Source organism: Ceratotherium simum, chromosome 17 (genome assembly GCF_057802395.1).
Source record: "Ceratotherium simum simum isolate JZ-2026a chromosome 17, ASM5780239v1, whole genome shotgun sequence".
In the NCBI taxonomy this organism is placed as follows: Eukaryota; Metazoa; Chordata; class Mammalia; order Perissodactyla; family Rhinocerotidae; genus Ceratotherium; species Ceratotherium simum.
In genome coordinates this window covers 282,122-301,378 of record NC_141916.1, presented here as the reverse complement: position 1 = coordinate 301,378, position 19,257 = coordinate 282,122, and the positions used below count along the sequence as shown (strand labels likewise).

Here is a 19,257-nt window from a genome sequence, read left to right as displayed (position 1 = left end):
AAAAAGCCCTCCCCAGATAACGGAGACTGTGTTGACAGCTCTCTGGACATGCAGCAATTAGAGACATGTTCTTTGGAGGTATACAGACTTGCAAATGGGATCTCTGGATAAATTACTTAGCTTGTGCCCAAGCTGTCTCTACTCTGGCACTCAAGCATGACTGAGGAAGGGTTTATTTACATGGAGGACCTAAGACCCTTCTAGGAAGTATCTAAAAGGAATTGTGCCTAACTGCAAAGTTTAGGTCAAGAGCAGTGGCATTGGCAATGGTGGTGGCGTTGGTGATGGTGGTACAGTAGAGCCCTGGATGCTTTTTAGTCTCAGGTGGAAAATGCCTGGGTTGAGCATCTGCGACACTGCTCATTGATAGCATCTTGACCCATCACTGCGCCCAGTCAGGGCAAAAGAAGGGGTAAACAGCAGATGCTATCCTATGGTCAGAAGAACTAGTTCTTGGCACACAGATGAGTTGTCCCAGCCAAGGCTGGAACTTCCAGAATGATTTAGTAAGGAAATCTGTTGGGGAGTGAAGTTTCTAAGTGTGACTAGGAGCAAAGGCATATAAACAATATATTGTGGCCATTTTTAATCTGGCTGGTATGGATTATAAAAATAAACATTATACCTAAAACAAGTAGATATTTGAATAATTAGTGTGTGGTTTCAGCTTAAGAAAAATATCAGAAACACATAGCAGATTAAATACATGTTTATCTCGAGTGGCAGAAAAGTACTTTAAAAAGCATAGACCTACAAGGACAAAGAGAACAAGAGAGAAAATTCTAAGACAGGTTGTGTTAACAAATTCGTGAAATGACTTAGCAGAGAAATGGCATGGAGTGAGTCAAGAAGCAAGCCAGGGCCGGCCCCGTGGCTTAGCGGTTAAGTGCGCGCACTCCGCTGCTGGCAGCCAGGGTTCGGATCCTGGGCGCGCACCGAAGCCCTAGAAAAGGGTACTTTTGAAGATTCAAGTATTGTTGAAAATAGGGAGATTCATTGTAAGTCTTAATAATAAGCCATTAAACATCTCGCTTAGCTCACAGAGCCAGACAGCTGTCCTTGCCACCCAAACTCCTGCCACAAGCAACCTGGCGGAGGACTGGAAAGTTACGAGTCCTGAGCAGCTCCGCGCTGAGAAGCCCGGTTGCCTCTGGGACGTGGGCGTCTGGCAGGGAAGCGGACAGGGGCCTGCTGACTGTCTTTGTTTTATGTTTGCTTTTTCATCATATGGCTTGTACTTGTTTAAACCATATATATATATAATATGTATGAAATAGACAATTTGTTATAATGTGTATGTATATAGGTACAAATATACGTGTGTGTATGTATAAAATCACTTTGACCTAAAATAAAATTTAAATTCAATTTTAATTTAAAGAAGTAAAATAAAAGAATCAAAAGTTTCATATTCATGAAAACACGTTTAAAACTACACACAATATATTGTATTAATGGATAAAATACTTATCTTGTCACTGACAATTTATTCCACTGGCTACCCTGGGAATTCTTCTCTTTATTGATGGCCTCCTTCATGACACTGCACTGCCAGGGACGCAGCGAGCAGGACTGCCACGGACAGCCACACGAGCAGTGCGTGCCCCAGCTCCGGGGCAGCGGGTGTTGGCAATGTGACAGCTAATGGAAGTTTCTAGAGTGTTAAAGATTTGTAAGCTCACATCCTCGTGGTCCTGCTGTTGCTCTTTTAGCCTGATCATCAACGTGCACTTGCTGGTTCCCACACCTGACTCTATTCCTTTAACAAGATTCACTGTAAAGATACAAGCTTGGCTTTTCCCTTTTAGAGGTTTCGCCATTTTTTTCTCTTCCATCTTTTCTCGGTTAATAATTATACATTTGTTGTAGCTTACACTGACATTTTGAATTTCTGATTATATATGTAGTCAGCCTTGGTCTAAAAGACTCTAAATGTTATACTTATTTTTACAGTTTCTTAAGCTTCATGACTCATTAATCAATAAAACAAATGATTACTCTTTGGTTGTTTTTACAAGTTCATCGGTGACTTATTGGCTATTGAGGCACTCATAAGCATGTAAGTGAAGGTTCCATAGCAGATGTCAAGAGAAGGTTGCTTTTATGGCAGCAATAGTTTTGAGGTAAATAGATAAGCCATGTTATTGGAAGCTAAGATGGAGTTTCACGTATTTCTCAAATTAATTCAGCATTTGGTTTTTTCACTGAGTGTCTGAGTTTTTAAAATCTTGCTTCTCTAATGGTTAATTCTGCTCCTTCTGCTGGAATCTTGGTTAAATTGAATGGAAAAACAGTTTATCTGAATTTGCATAGTGTCTTTAGGGTTGGTCTGTCAGCCTCAGATTGAAATGAAGACAAACATTACGCTGGGAAATTGTCCCAGAGCGTAATTGAAAAGTGCCGCTGTGGCGGGAGAAGTTTTCGTCTCTCATCTTTCTAATGCAGGCCAGTGTTAGTGGGATTATTTTAGTTTTAAGAAAAGGAATGTTTAAATCAAACTCTTGGGTAGTTGAATTCAATTCAGGGTCCATCTTGTAGCATTTTGTTCTTTTGGAGAATTTCATTTATGTTTTTACTACTTTGAGTTTAAAATGCTTAAAAGCATTGCAGAAATAACAAGAGCTCATTAGGTGTATTGTAGGCACTTCAAAGGATCTCAGCATATGCTTTATAAATATTGCATTCACATTCCCCATATCGCTGAGGTAAGAACAGGAAAGATTCTTCCATTTAACAGGAGAAAAAATTCAGTTGAGGGAGAAGTGACTGTGTCTATTGCAGGCTCACATACTATTCAATAGCAAAGTAGAAATAGAATCTCTGTGCTATTTGATTTTGAAATACAATCATGTTTCTACATCTTCCACATTAAATTGGAAACTAACTCAAAAATAGTTGGTGAGATTTATTGGGTTCTTTTTTCTATCCATTGTTCATTAATATCTTTTTGATAAATAGATTAGCATTTATGGTAGAGTTAGTACTTTTAAAAGTACATTTTAGGGCCGGCCCTGTGGCTTGGTGGTTAAGTGCGCGTGCTGCAATGCTGGTGGCCCGGGTTCGGATCCCGGGTGCGCATCGAGGCACCACTTCTCCGTCCATCCTGAGGCCGAGTCCCACATACAGCAACTAGAAGGATGTGCAGCTATGACATACAACTATCTACTGGGGCTTTGGGGGGAAAAAATAAAATAAAATAAATAAAATCTTTAAAAGTACATTTTAGCCAACTATTTAAAGGAAACACAAAGTAGACACAGAATTCCTTAATCTGCTTGCTATACTATCCTCCAAGACCTACAAAAAACATACTTAGTAAAAATAACCCTCCTGGAAATACGAAAGGAAGGGAATCACGCCAGAGAATGCAGCATTCGCTCAGCTGGTCAGTCACTCACTAGGAGTATTTATCAACTGTCAACCATGCCAGATGCTGTGCTAAAAGCTAGTGGTTTAGACACCCTGTCCTTGTGACCTTCAAGACAGGAAGACAGGAAAATAAAGATGAGACCACAGAGTATTCCAAGTGAAAAGAATGGGGGGCAGGGAGGCAGAAAGAAGAGCAGGCAGGTGGGAAAGGCCCTGTTCTGGATGGAGGGTCAAGAGGGCCTCTGGGGAGAAGCAAGGAGCCAGAGCCTTGGGAAGAGAGGGTGAGGCACAGGGGAGCCAAGGCGCAGGGAGACACACAGAGAAGGGGAAGAGAAAGCGACCTCGGTGGGGTGAGTGAGGAGACAGTGACTCAGGATGAGGATGGAGGTCAGGACGGAGGCCCAGATCCCTCAGGGCCTTGTCAGCCATGCTAAGGCATCTGCATTTAATCTGAGAGCAAACGGGAATCCCCTGGAGGATTTCAGGCAGTGCCAGGGAATTACCTAGTTCTGTTTTGAAAGCTAAGTTTGGCTGCCGTGTGGAGTATCTGTGGAGGGGCAAGGGGAGTAGAAGCAGGAAGGGGAGAGAACTTGGGAACGAGTGGGGTACAGGCAGGCAGTTGTGACAACTGCTTCCTCGGACGATGCCTCGGCCACTCCTGACCTGCAGTTTCTCCGGTCTGCACAACTCAAGCAAAGCCTGGGCAGAGGAAACCACAGGACCAGATGCCTCCAAATCCCTCCTTGCACAAAAGTTCACTGGAAATACACTTCTGTGTCAATCTAAAAGGCAAAACCTCGGGATACAACTGGGAGAATAAAAGGCAATCTGGTACGCCTGGAATATAGACTATTTGAAAAGCTGTAAGAGAGTAAACCTCCTCCAGTGGATTAGAACCAGACCCCGGAGGCTTCAGCCAACATTTCAAGTACCAGGGGCTGAGCTGAGGGTGTTCACCTCCATTATCTCATTGAATCCTCACCACAGCAGCATGAAATAAGTGTCACAGTACGACATTTAGAAGGTAAAGCCACAAAAGCAGAAAAGTGACAAGGTCTAACAGCAACTTGGTGGCAGAACCGTCATTTGAGACCCTGGGCGTCATTTCCAAATCTGGAACCCATTTTCCTTTCCTCAGACCACAGCTAGAAAACAACATTGAAGCTCTATTCTGTGGGGGATGGGCAACCAGCAAAGGCTTTTTGAACCCGTGGGATGGAGTCGGATGATGGATGAGATCTGCTTTTTTAAATAATAACTCAGAGGCTTTGCGTGTGCTTCTGGATACTGGATGGAATGTGGATGGGAGAGAAGGATTTTGTCCCCTTGGCATGGAAGGATCCCATAGTCACAGGGTCTTGCTTATTGCACAGGACAGGGAAAACAATGGAATTTCTGCCTGGGTGAAATAAAATAGATCTAGTTCCTTTAAGGAAAGATTTGGGAAGATTTTCTTTGAAATATTGCCTGTGTGATTATTTTGGAACCATTGGGCGCAGCCACAGGCCCAGAATTATTTAGTGATGCATTATATAGTGTGTAGATAATCCAGGAGTGACTCTGGATTATCTACACACTATATCCTACAGCCTTTTGCTCTGCTTTTTATTTTGTATTTTTGTTGCCCAATGATAAAGTAATGAAATTATCTGCTAAAAGGAATTTATGGTGTTAAAGAGGAGTAGAGAGAGGAGGTCCTTCTAAATTCCTTTTTGTGAAGAAAAAAAGTCACTGGAAACTTACTTTTTCTGTCATCACAAAAGGTGAAATTAATAGTTTTCTGTGTGTAATTCATGTGTGCTAGTTCAGTGATTCTCAACCAAGGGTGATCTGACCTAGGGGACATTTATTTGGCAATGTCTGCATTCGTCTTCTAGAGTGTCATAACAAAGTACCACAGCCTGGGCGGCTTAAACAACAGCAATTTATTTCCTCTCAGTTCTGGAGGCTGGAAGTCCAAGATCAAGATGTCGGCAGGGCTGGTTTTTCCTGAGGCCTCTCTCCTTGGCTTGGAGACGGCCGTCTTCTCCCTGTGTCCTCACATGGTCTTCCTTCTGTACCTGTCTGTGTCCAAATTTCGTCTTCTTATGACACCAGTGATATCAGAATAGGGCTCACCCTAGTGACCTTATTTTAACTTATTTACCTCTTTAAAGACCCTGTCTCCAAATGCAATCACATTCTAAGTTGTTCAACATACGAATTTGGCGTCGGGGGTGGGGGAGACGGGATATAATTCAGCCCATAACAGTCTGTAAAAGTTCTTGGTTGTCACAACTGGCAGGAGTGCTCCTGGCATCTGGTGGTTACAGCCAGGGATGATGCTCAACACTCTACAATGCACAGGACAGCTCCCCAAGCATAAAATCATCAAGTCCCAAATGTCAATAGTGTCAAAGTTGAGAAACCCTCTTCTAGTTCCAAAGCCAGTTGTTTGATGTTTTTTAAGCATTAAAAAAACCAGAATATATTACTCCAGTGAACATTAGTATTGTGAATTATAGCACAGTCTTAGTTAGGACTCTGCAAATATCCATGTTCAAATATCTCACATAGAGACAAATCTGTGGTCATGGAAGTGCTTTGTAAACTGTAAAGTTCTAGACAAGTAAATGGAGTTATTGTTAAAAGAAGAAAAGGAAGCACAATATAAAATATTATCTCCTTTATCCTTCCAGAAAAAAAATTAAGATAACCCCACATGGACTGGGAGGGGGAAGAATGAAGGCAGAGAGGACCATTAAGATCCCATTGCGATTGGTTGGCCTCCCCTGGCACATGAGTGGAAACCCCAGGGAATTCTGGAATCAGAGGCTGGGAAAGGGATGGACTGGGGGCTGCAGACCATGGAGCCAAGAAGACCCAAAAGATGATGTCCAAAGTCTAAGTGGAAGCAGGGTCAATGGTCCAGAGAAATGGTCTGAATGGAGTCACTCCAAAGGGGCCGGCCAGGAGGTAAAAGCAGCCAGAGATGCCACAATGGTGTGAACAGGTTCAGAGAAGTGGAGAGGAGACTCCCTGAGGCACCTCCCTACACATGTGGTACTTAAGAGTGAAAAAGGTCAAGCAAATATTAGGACTGAACTTAAGCTATGGCAGCAAAAAATGGGAATTAAAACATGGATTCCAGTATACAGTGTGGCTGCAAGGGCTGACCCCACAGCTGTGGAGTCAGATGGACCGGGTTCAGACCCTGACTCTGCCACTTACTGCTGGTGTCATCCTGGGAAAGCTGACGTTCTATGTGCCTCCTTCTTTATCTATAAAATGGGTTATTATCTGAAGACTCATTAGATTGTGTGTGTATGTCAGATAAATGTTAGTTGTTATTCCAGAAACATTTTGGAGATATAACCAATAGAGCTCAAGACCGTTTGGAGGAGGGTCAGGATGAATGACAGGATGACATAAAAAAATAAACCGAGGTTTCCAGCTTGCTTGCTTGAGAGACGCATAATGGTGATGCATCACTCGAGAAGAGGAGATATAGAGGAAAACACTGGTTTCGGGAAAGGAGAGAAAACAATGATTTCAGCGCCGGCCCCGTGGCTTAGCAGTTAAGTGCTGGCACTCAGCTACTGGCGGCCCAGGTTTGGATCCCGGGCGCGCACCGACACACCACTTCTCTGGCCATGCTGAGGCCGCGTCCCACATACAGCAACTAGAAGGATGTGCAACTATGACATACAACTATCTACTGGGGCTTTGGGGAGAAAAAAAAAAAAGGAGGAGGATTGGCAATAGATGTTAGCTCAGAGCCGGTCTTCCTCAGCAAAATAAAAGAGGAAGATTAGCATGGATGTTAGCTCAGGGCTGATCTTCCTCACAAAAGTAAATAAATAAAGAATGATTTCACTTGGAAATGCGTTGAGTTCAGGGTGAGTGGTTGTTTAACCACGTGGAGCAGTTCAGAAATAAAGACCTGTAGCACAGTTGCAGGTTCAAGGCTGGAAACTGTTCACAGAGAAAAGCAGAAGAGAGAACCTTAGGGTATTCCTAGATACTTAGACTTTTCTGATGATTTTGGGTGACTGTACTGTCCTTTAGAATATACAGAGTGCTGCACTATCTTGGGGGGAAAATTGGTTCCAAGTTGGTTGAAAGCTTCTGAAATATCTAGAACTCTTAATACTAAATGGTCAAAGGCCCATGTGTTTGACGATGATGATTTTAGTTCTTCAATCTGCTTCCCCATGTCATCACCAGCCTTGTTGAGTCTGCCTCCCACTGGTGACTTGCTGCTATGGATTACAAAACAAAACAAAAAACCCACCAAGACTGCCCAAATAAAGAACACTTCCCTCTGACTGGGACCTTTTCCTCTGAGAAAAGTGCAGTCAACATCCATGACGGACCTTGTGGGCTTCTGATTCTGACTGTTCAGAAGGGATTGGTTTCTGTTGTTTTTTTCTTGGTTCGTTTGTTTCTGTTTTGTCTTGTTGCCTGCTTGCTGAGATCTCCATTTTGGGAGGTGTTCTGAGTAAACGAGGCTTTTAGATAAGTGATCGCCCCACACCTATCTCTTCTCTTGTTATTGACGTAATATAAATAAGGCAGAGGAATGCCCAGCCATATTAACTGTTTCCATCTATGGGATTGGAATGATCATGTAAAATATTTCAAATGAGCTTTGCTTTGAGGCTCTGCCTTTTCAAAGCTTCTATTAAACAATTAATAATGGGGCCGGCCCAGTGGCGCAGCAGTTAAGTGCTCGCACTCCCCTTCGATGGCCCAGGGTTCGCAGGTTCCGATCCTGGGCACGCACGGATGCACTGCTTGTCAGGCCATGCTGTGGTGGCATCCCATATAAAGTAGAGGAAGATGGGCACAGGTATTAGCCCAGGGCCAATCTTCCTCAGCAAAAAAGAGGAGGATGGGCATTGGATGTTAGCTCAGGGCTGATCTTCCTCGAAAAAAAAAATTAATAATAAAACAAAGGGACCAGTAAAACATAAGCCAGCTGTCTCTAAACATTTTAAGAATTATCCTGTAATTTTAAAAAGATTTTTTGAGATAACCATAAACATCAATAAGTTAACATTACTCTTGATACATCTGTACAGGTAAGAGTTTTAGTTTGTAAAAACATTAAGAGATTCTATGTTACAATAATAATGACAGCAAAATATGTAATGCATATAACGTGCCAGATCTGTTTTAAGGACTTTACACATATTCTCTCAATTATTTCTCCCAACAGTTCTATAAAGCAGATAGTCTTACTCTCTCTGTTTCACAGATCAGGTAACTGAGGCACAGAGGTGTTAAATAACTTGCTTGAGGTTTTTCAGCTCAGAAACAGCAAAGCCAGGACTCAGACTGAGGCAGAACAGTTCAGAATACACAATCTTAACTATGACAGTGTCAGCATTTGAAAGAATACCTTCGAGACCTCAGGAAGAATAATAATACTGGAAGAGGAGTGAGCAGATTATCAGCTTTTTCTTCACATTTCAGTGAATAGTTTTACTTTTTACGACATCAGTTTTACTTCTAATTTGAAGGTCATCAAGTAAGATAAAATATTCTTCACGCACTTTGCAGAAAAGGATATCCTGATGGCCAAAAGTCACATGAAGAGATACTCAACTCTCTTAGACATGAGGGAAATACAGATGAAAACCACAGTGAGACACCTTTGTAGTTTAGCCAAAAGTTAAAAGAGAAGTAATACCAGTTTTGGTGACAACAAATGGAAACAACTGGATATGAAACAACTGAGATTCTCGTACACTGCTGGTGGGAGTATGAATCAATAGCACCACTTTAGAAAACCTTCTGGCAGGATCTGTTAAAGCTGAACATATGCATAAACCAAGACCCAGCAATTCCACTCCTAGACAGGTACCAACCGAAATGCACACGTATATTTGGTCAACAAAAGACATTTAGGAATGTTTATAGCAGCACTATTCATAATAGCCACACACTGAAGAGAACCCAAATGTCCATCAACAGTTGAATGGATAAATAAATTGTGGTATAATAATAAAATGAGATACTATATTGCATTGAGAGGGAATAAGCTATTGCTATACACAACACATGGATAAATATCGTAAACGTAATGAGTGAAAGAAGCTAGAAAAACACCAAAAACTATGTTCTGTGTTACTAAGTGAAAGAAGCCCATCTGAAAAGGCTATATACTGTATGATTCAACTATATGACATTCTGGAAAAGACAAAACTATGGAGACAGAATTTCAGTGATTGTCAGGGGTGGGGGAAGGGAGGGACGAATAGATGGAGCACAGGGGATTTTTAGGGCAGTGAAACTACTCTGTATGATATTATAATGGTGAATACGTGTCATTGTGTATTTATCCAAACCCATAGAATCTATAGCACCAAGAGTGGACCCTAATGTGAACTGTGGCCTCTGGGTGATTATGATGTGTCAGTAGGTTCATCAGTCGTGACAAATGAACCATCTGGTGGGGATGTTGATAGTGTGGGAGGCTGTGCATGTGTGGGGGCAGGGATATGTGGGAAATCTCTGTACCTTCCTCTCAATTTTGCTGTGAACCTAAAACTGTCGTTAAAAGTAGGTTTTTTTTTAAAAAAAGCTATGCATTGTATGATTCCATTTATAGAAAGATCAAAACCAAGCAAAACTACTATACAGTGCTAGAAGTCAGCAGACTGGTTCCTTCTGGGAGGGTAGTTAGTTAGTGGAAGGGAACATGAGGGGCTTCTGAGGTAATGGTCGTGTTCTATTTCTTGGTTTGTGCTGCTTTACAAGGGTGTGTTCACACAGTGAAAATTCAGTGGGCTGGATAGTTAGGATTTATTCATGTTCCTATATATGTTACACTTCAGTAAAAAATATTTTTCAAAGATACATTGTTTTGGAGTTAAAAACAATAACATGAGAAAAGTACTTGGAAATACCATTATTCGTAAAATGCTACTCAAGCCTTCACCCTTCCTTTTGAAGTGCACAGGAGGGCTTATCTCTAAAAACACATTTGAAAAGTGATCAATTAAGAAGTGCTGGAATGGGTCCCACCTGGATCCATTGTTAACAAAGGTATCTGGCAGAAAGCAAAATGCTACTGGATCTCCCAAGACAAATTTCAAGTGATTGTACTTAGAAGAAATAAGAATTGCACTGTGCTGCTAAAGAAGAAAATATTTGTCTTCAACTGGGCAGAGATTAAAGAACGATTTTTTGTTGTTTTCTTAATTTGCGTAATAGTCACACTCTAAGGAACAGCCTCTTTGTTCACTGATTCATGTTCCAGGTCACAGGTATAGACAGCGTGGCTAGATGTTAAGATGGTGGACTAAGTGCCCACTGCAGTCGTCCCTCCCAGTGTAAATCCACAGAAATGATGGGAAAGATACTTCTGCAGGAGGAGGAGGAGAAAAGGAAAAGTAGAAGGAAAGAAGAAGAGGGAAAGAGGAGGAGGCAGAGGAAGAAGAGGAAGAAGGAAGAGGAGGAGACGCGGCAGCTGCAGACGGTGCTTGAGCATGGGGTAGAAAGGGACCTTCCAACAGATGAGGCTCCCCAAAGAATCCCTGGGACAGAAAGCAAGTAGGATCTACTAAAAAGAGAAATCTCAACCCTCATTGTGAGCAAATCTCATTGCGGAAGGCGGCACAACACAAAGCGATGTTGTTCCCGAGAGTGTTTTATATCAGAGGGTTGTATGCCTCACATTTAGGAGCAGTGTAGCTGTTTGATGAGATAGATGATGTTTTTAAATGGATTGGGTAAGATCGTGTGCTCACTCATAGGAGGGAGGCAGTAGAAGAGGGTTCACGTCAACATTCACTGAGTGTCTTCTGTGTGGAAGACTCGATTGATGCTGCAAGTACTACGGTGAAAATGATGGCCACTGATCATGAGGAGCAGAGCGTCCTATGGGAGACAGACACATAAACATGTCATTTCAATACGATGTCATTAATTGTGTGGAGTGACATGGAGAACAGAAAGCAGATCACTTACACTAACCTTAGAGTTTAGAGAAGGCTTCCTGGAGGAGATGACACCCACCCACCTGAGTCTTGAAGGATGAATTAGAATCAGTAGGCCAGAGTGGTGAAGAGTTAGTTGCTACACAATGGCACTTGTATGCAAAACTAACAAATGTGGATTTCACTTGGGAGGGGATAGAGAGGAACTGAGAGGTTTTAAGTAGAGTAGCTAATTCTGCGTTTGTGGATGGGTCACTCTAGTTGCCGTTGGGAGGGTGACCCACAGGGATGAGACTAGTAGCAGGCAGCACGGGCTTGGGAGGCAGTTTCAGGCAACTGGGGCAGAGAGGGTGAGGGCCTGCAACAGGCAGAGTAAGGAGAGAGACGGGGATTGGTGGAGAAAAAAGGAAGAAGACATGAAGAGCATCTAAGATTTGGGCTTTCTTTGTAGGAAGATGGTGGTGGCGTTAACTAGAAACTGGCTCTACAGAGAAAGAAACAAGTTTGGAATAGAAAATGATTATTTCCATTTTGAACATGGTGTATTCCTGTAAGATCGCTAAGTGGGCATGTCCAGAAGGAAATTAGATATATGCTCTGAGATTTAGGAGAGAGATTAAGACTAGGAATATGGATTTGTGGGGTTATGGGCATCTAAGTGATACCTGAACCCATGAGAGAAAGTACTGGCCTCCAAGAAGAAAGGGTAGAGACTGCAGAGCACTAGGCCGAGGGCAGAACTCCAGAGAACATGACATTTTGGGTAGATGGAAGAAAATCTCACAGAGGAGTCTGGAAACTGAAAGGTTGGGTGAGTATGGAAAGAATCCTGGGAGAATGATGACTTAGAAACCAATGGAGTAGAGTTTCCAGAAAGAGCGAGTCTAACGCAGGAGAGAGGCCCAGCAAGTCATGAGTTCTGTCAATTTGACAACAGGGAGGTCGCTGTTTCTTGGGCAAGAGCAGTTTCATTGGAGGGTAGGGATGGAAGTCTGTGTGTTGTGGATTGGAAAAGGAATGGGAGTGGAGACTACAGGTGTAGACTAGAAACAACCCCAAAGGGAATGAGAGAGATTGGGTAGCAGGTAAAGGAAGTCATGGGTCGAAAAATCCTATTTTCCTTTTGTTTTAGTAGTGGAAAGACTTGACTGTGTCTGTACATTGAAAGGGAAGAAAAAGAAGTGAAATACAGGAAATAGAAGGAATGACTCGTGGAGTAAAGTACTGTAGCATCCGGGAGGGTTGGGACCCATGCGCAGAGCTGAGCAAGGAGAAAAATCTGGGTAGAGGAAGCAGGGGCAAGAGAACAAGCATTTGGCCTGTTTCTTGCTTAGGCCTCAGGAGTCCAGTCATTTCCATGAGTAAGAGGGAAGGCGCCTCACGAGGGGTGGTTGTCGATTAAGGCGTGTGAGGCAGATGGTCAAGGTTTCAACAGTCCCTGCAGGAGTGAACTGAGCAACAACAACAGGATTATGCAGCGGGGTTGAGAGCCACAAAGACCATGGGTTTGTGGACTGACCTGCACATTTGTGAGTTTCTCTTCCTAAGAGCACTCAGTACCCTGGGATAGGAACAGAGGAGATGATTACAGTGTTTTCCAGAGCTGGGATTTTGCCAGTAGAGTGAAACAACAGGTGGGGTGAGGAAGTTGAGAGTGTCCAGCTGATGGATGTGAGATCTCAGGCTAAGATGAGTCTTTGACGCTGGGAGTATCCAAGGACCAGAGGCTGAAAGCGGGAACAACCTGGCTGGAACGGTAAGAGGCTGTTTCGGAAACACAGGGGTCTGTTCAGCTAGATGTTGAGTGGGGGGAGCACCGGAGGGGTGATTTGGAAAATGCATTCTAGGGGGAGAGGATCGTGTGTGGAGACATGCACAGAGGAACAGAAGGAATTTCAGTGTAACTGGAGCACGCGCTACGTAGAGGAAGGTGACCTGAGGTCAAGGTGGGCCGTACATTAGGCCAGATCCGGAAGAGCCTGGCCAGATCCTCTGAGAGACCTGGAGCTGCAGAAAATCTCCGACAGGGGGTCAGGACCGCCCAAATGGCCTTATTTTGTGCCCTCCACAGGGGCTCCTCCAGGCCAGGCTCTACTGGCCAAGCCATTCACCCCGCTTGCTCTGTGGCTGCCTCAGTGGGAGGGAGAGGATCTCTTCTGTAATTTATCTCCATCTCCCTCAGAGGGGCAGCCTTTCTTATTGGCTGGCAGTGGCTCTGAGTGCAGTGACGTGATCAGGTGCACTTTTCAGGGCCGCCTCTCTGGCCTTGGTGTAGACGATGACCTAGAAGGAGGAGACACAGTAGGCATGGAGAGTGGAACAGCTATCAGCACAACAAGGACCTGAGCGAGGGGGGCAGCCAAGAAGAGAGGCCGGTACCAGAAGCAGGTGGCAGAATTAACACTGCGCGTCTTACAACATAGGGATGGTGGGAAAGGGAAAAGTTGACGGTGACTCAGATTTATTCTCCACTGTGTTCCTAGACCTGCCCACAATTAGTGCACAATTAATATTTATCAAACAAAGAAAAAATGATAGAGCTGCAAGAAACAAAAACATTTTCGGAAGATAGATGCTGTCTGCTTGAATGGAACGCTCTACATGGAAGACAGTACTGCAGTCACCATAAACCTCCTAAATTTTGAGTGAATGTAGAGTTCAGAACACCTGTCTAGAAATTTAGAAGAGTTAGTCCTGTGCAGTGGTTCTCAGCCTTGGCTGAACATTCAAGTCATCAAGAAGCTTTCAAAAATCCCAATGCCCGTACAGGACTAATTAACTCAGAAACTATGGAGACAGGACCCAGCCATCAATACTTGTTAAAGCTCCTCGGGTGATTTCAGTATACAGTCACCTGCTCCCACAGAGCTTTGCAACCCTGACCTCGGTTTCTGGACGTGGTCATTAACATAGCACAGACCAGAGCTGGCTAGAGATCGGACAGGACCATTTAACATATTTGACTGTCTTGTCACAATAAATCCTCCATTTCTTATGAAATCTTTCACCTAGTGACCAGTTCTTCAAAATTAATTCCAACGTCTTGGCAAAAGATGAAAAAATTAAAGAAATCCATTACATGGTCTCACTGATTTTAGCAAACTGAATGATGAGGAAAATGTGGTGCAAAATAGGGATATTTTTAAAACAGCTGTTTAAAAACTAAATAATGCACAGTCTCGGAAATTGATTCCTTCATTCACCGCTAAAGCTGTATGTGTTCCAGGGGTCAGAAAGACCAAATACTATAGGAAAAAAAGGAAAAGTTTAAAAATCATGTAAGAGTAAGAATGAGGATATTTTTGTACAGAGTAGAAATGTTGGAAAAAAGGAAAAGCAAAACCACAGAGGCAAGTAGATAAGTAGGCTCTACTGGGGGCTTCCCACTAAATTCCGCACGTGGCAGAGGCCACGCCCCCCGAGCCTCATGGTCTGTTGGTCAGCAGCACCCTGGCCGGTGGGCCGGCTCCCTCCATCCCTTCTCCTCTGTCATTCCCTGGGTGGCTGAAGTATCCGCGCCTCTCCTTTCTTCACTAGAAGCACAGCTTTGCTCACCAGAGAGTGACCCAACCAGGGCCGGCCACAGCTGCTTTTTACCACAACAGATGGGAATTTGAGAGTAAAGGTTTAGAAACTTTTATAGTAGTTGAATGATCTCTGTGGAATCACATAAAATATTGAGCTCCTATTTGGTATATCTTTATGTTTTTATTTCACTTTTCTAGGAATTAATTTTTATTATATTTTATAAAAATATAAGTCCAGAGCAAATTAGAAATTTTTAAAAATTGGTCTTTCGCAGTGGATAGTTTGGGAAACACTGAGTTTCAGGACCACTGTTTCCCTTGAGCATCATTGCAAAGGTGCACGCAGAGGGAAGAAGTGCATGCAGACAAATTCATTTGTGCCGTACCAACTTTGAATTTATATTTTAAGGGCCTGTTTCATTCTACTATAGATTGTTGTCATTAAGAGTTAGTTTCTGGGCCAGCCCCATGGCTTAGCGGTTAAGTGCACTCACTCCGCTACTGGCGGCCCGGGTTTGGATCCCGGCTGTGCCATGCTGAGGCCACGTCCCACATACAGCAACTAGAAGGATGTGCAACTATGACATACAACTATCTACTGGGGCTTTGGGGGGAAAAAATAAATAAATGAATAAAAGAGTTAGTTTTTGCTATAGGCTGATATGCGTTGCTGGCAGCTCTTTAAAGGGAAGCAGCCTGTATCAGAGAGGGGTGTAAGGGGCCAGCTGGTCGAAAGACCAGCTCATCTTCTAAGAGAAACCACAATGTCAGTAACATGGAGGAGTCATTGATTCCTGCAGGAAGGGGTGGTACTCCCCTTTTTCAGAAGAAAATTGGCACTCCCTTCTGATTGGAAAGAGCTAATCACAGGGTATCAAACTATTAACACAGAGACACCCTGTTTCAATACAAGGAAGCCTGCACAGGGAGGTTACTTTTCCCAAAATGGTGCAGCTCGTGGATGGGGAGGCAGTGTCTGCACCTTCCTGCCACACCACGAGAAGTGCTCCAGCGAGAACCCTGCGAGTGAGTGCTCCCATAAGCTTCACTTCCAGGCGCCTGAAATAGGGTAATAAACATTAAAATAGTGTGGCAGGCTTATGAATCTCCTTAATATGTAAATTTTCGTGTTCTATTTAGAGCTTTCTGCACATGGACAAGACCAGTGTTTTTCCCAATCACACAGAAGATACAGGAGGAGAGGAGAGTAGGTGCTCTCAACACCAGCCATCCTGACATCAGGAATGGTTGATCTCGGTTACTGACCAACACGCTTCAAAAGCAACCCACCTTGACCCTTTTAGGAATAAGTGGGACTTCAATTAGAAATACGTGAATATTGGGGCTGGCCCAGTGGCGTAGTGGTTAAGTTCATGTGCTCCGGTTTGGTGGCCCAAGTTTTGCCAGGTCGGATCCTGGGTGCAGGCCTATGCACCGCTCATCAAGCCATGCTGTGGCAGTGTCCCACACACAAAAAATAGCCCTGGGCTAACATCTGTGCCAATCTTCCTCACCAAACAAAAAAGGAAAAAGTGAATACCTGAGAAATATCAAGTCTTTGCAGAGACTATACAGTCACTATAAGGAATCCAGAAACTGCATTGATCAGTTTACTATGTGCCTGTTCAGTCAACTAAACAATTTTGCTACTTCAGAGAAATGTCTGCATGAAAAACTGAAATCACTACTCAATTATTTGGCCCTCTTATTTGAGCAATGCCAGAAAAAAATCCAGATTTTTAATATATGGACAATACAAATTTTTTTGTCTATATTTTTGGCCTTGTTTAGTTTTAGCTTGAGAATATACCATTTTACTCAGCTACATGGTTGTTCACTAGCATGTTAAAATTAATAATTCTGGGTTTTTGTTTTTTACCATACTCTAAAACCTTTAGCAAAATATTTTATCTTCCTTGTAATGCTGGTGACTTTTTTTTTTTTTTTTTTGGTGAGGAGGACTAGCCCTGAGCTAACATCAGGTGCCAATCCTCCTCTTTTTTCTTGAGGAAGAGTGGCCCTGAGCTAACATCCGTGCCCATCTTCCCCTACTTTATATGGGACGCCACCACAGCATGGCTTACCAAGCGGTGCATTGGTGCGCGCCCGGGATCCGAGCCTGCGAACCCTGGGCCACCAAAGTGGAGCGTGCACACTTAACCGCTTGCACCACCAGGCCGGCCCCCATGCTAGTGACTTTTTAAAGGCAGAGAGTGAATGGTCCCTCAATTCTTAGCATCACTGATTAAAAGTTAATATTTGGTAAAGGAACCAAGCTATCAATGCTGAAATTGGCTGGTTAGGTGCAGCGGGAGTGGCTGCTTCAATAACAGGAGTAATCCAAGTTTAAAAAAAGCTGATGGGTGGTCATGGATGTTAACCAGACTTACTGTGGTGGTCATTCTGCAGTATATATGTATATCAAATCATGTTGTGCACCTAAAACTAATGCAATGTTATATGTCAATTAAATCAATAAAAAATAGTAAATAAAAAGAAGCTCATTGTGTTACTCAAGATAAATTTAAACAAGGTAAACCTGGTCTGAGAATGTAACGGCATTAGTTCTGAATCTTTGGGTTTGAGAACGAGTCATTTTTTGAGTCCACCTCCAGCTGACTGTTACCTGAAGTCTTGATTGGTCTGATGAGACTGTCCAGCAGTGGGTCTCCAGCCTCTGAGATACAGATGACACGTACCAGTGATGCTGTAGGGTTATGTGGGAGACAGCAAAGAAATAGAAAAGTAAAAACAGAATGAAATCTAATTACATGGAGTTTTGCTTAAAACAAAAATTGATTGAGTTCTGCCCAAAGTGGCTTCTTGTTTCCTGTGCCAGGAACTACTGTGCAGGCCCAGCAGGAAGTGGCTCAGAGCTGGGTCACATTACACCCTTGTTTTATGGTTCATTTCACTTATTTAATGCAATCTGAGAACCTGCAAAAGGAACATGTTGAAGGAGGGAATATAAGCTTTTTGTCTTGTTTTGTTTTGTTTAAATTTCTTTGAATCAAAACGTTTGTTTTTACAAGATGCTTATAGTCCCAGAGAAAGAAGACTTCCAGAGATGCATGGTGAAGATATTTCTCTTTGTCAGAAACTTAAAGCAGGACACTAAGTTGAGTTATGTCTTTCCTTTGCTGTCCTACTCACGTAATTTTAAACCTGAAGAATTACAGCCATGCCCTTGGACAATCTGAATCCTTTTAATCCATATAAGCTCCTCCTAGGGTCTCTAATTTGATGGAGAGCCCATAATGCTGAGGGGTAGGGAGGGAGGAAAGGATGCATTTAAGATGCAAAATAGTGATTCATTTGTCAAGGAAACAAATGAGTACATTTGGCTGTATTGCTTGAAAATGTGTGAATTGAACAGCTGGGTTCCTTGTGGTGGGTGCTGCTCCTCACACCCTTCTGCTTTCCTCCCCAGAGACCTCAGTATGAACAGCATCAGCCAGCTGCCCCGGTCTCCCCTGCACGGTCTCCGCTTCCTAGAGGAGCTGTGAGTATCGCTGTGACGTCACTTGTCCAGTCAGCGCTGGACATGTTCTTGTGTTTGTCTGTCATACTTTCTGTGGAACTAGATAAAACAGGGCAGAAAAGCTGTCAGCACCAATGCTTTTGGCACATGAGGAAATGCTTAGTTGGGAGGGGAAAAAAAATTGCTTATGGTTCTGGAAATCAACTTATAAAAGAGTTTACCATGAGGCTACAACTTTCTAAGGTGAGACCGAGCCAAGCAAATTAAAATTTTAAAACAAAGGCTGTTTAAAAGAGCTGGATGGCTCTTTGGAAATAGTTAAGCAGCAGGATATTAAAAGTTTGAATACTGGTTCATGCTTATTAAAATAGTAAGTAAAGCTATAATCAAAACCAAAAACTGCCGTGCGGTTCAGCTTGTGACAGGAAAATCAAGTCCACATCTCATAGTACCAAAGCTTCTTGTCCTGATCACTTTTAATTATTGTTTTCCTGCTTTTAAATTTAGCTTCCCTCAAGACTTGAACAGAAAAACATGAAATCCACAGAGGACTTAAAACTGGGCTCTCCCAAACTCACTGTAAAAAAATAAAATAGAAAGGAAGAGAGCTAAAATTGGTTAATGATACACCAAGGAATCTTGATTAAGTCTAGTAATCACTTTCCAGAAGATGAAAAAGAACTGTATAAACCAAAAATGTGCATTTAAAAACCCATTTGATCCTCTCATCCTTTTGAGTGATGGGGACTAAGGACGTGGTACAGCATCACAGTCTTCATGAAAAAAGTTTGGCACCATCGGTTGAGTAAATCCTCTGTTGATTAAAGGAATTGTTTAGGCAATGACCTCTTTTGAAAGTACTTTCTTTATAAATCCTAAAGTCAGTGTCCAATTTGGGGAATAATTTAAATTGTGGAGGCACCACACTGTCCACCATGGGAGGTGGAAAGAACGT

General features: G+C 42.9%; 1 protein-coding gene across 1 annotated transcript in view; it reads left to right on the top strand.

The window, feature by feature from the left end:
• LGR5 (leucine rich repeat containing G protein-coupled receptor 5) overlaps positions 1–19,257 on the top strand; it is a 119,923-nt gene that overhangs the window by 39,901 nt on the left and 60,765 nt on the right. The window contains 1 exon segment of the mRNA XM_004429417.3: positions 18,252–18,323. Within this exon segment, the coding sequence (XP_004429474.3) occupies positions 18,252–18,323 (72 nt within the window).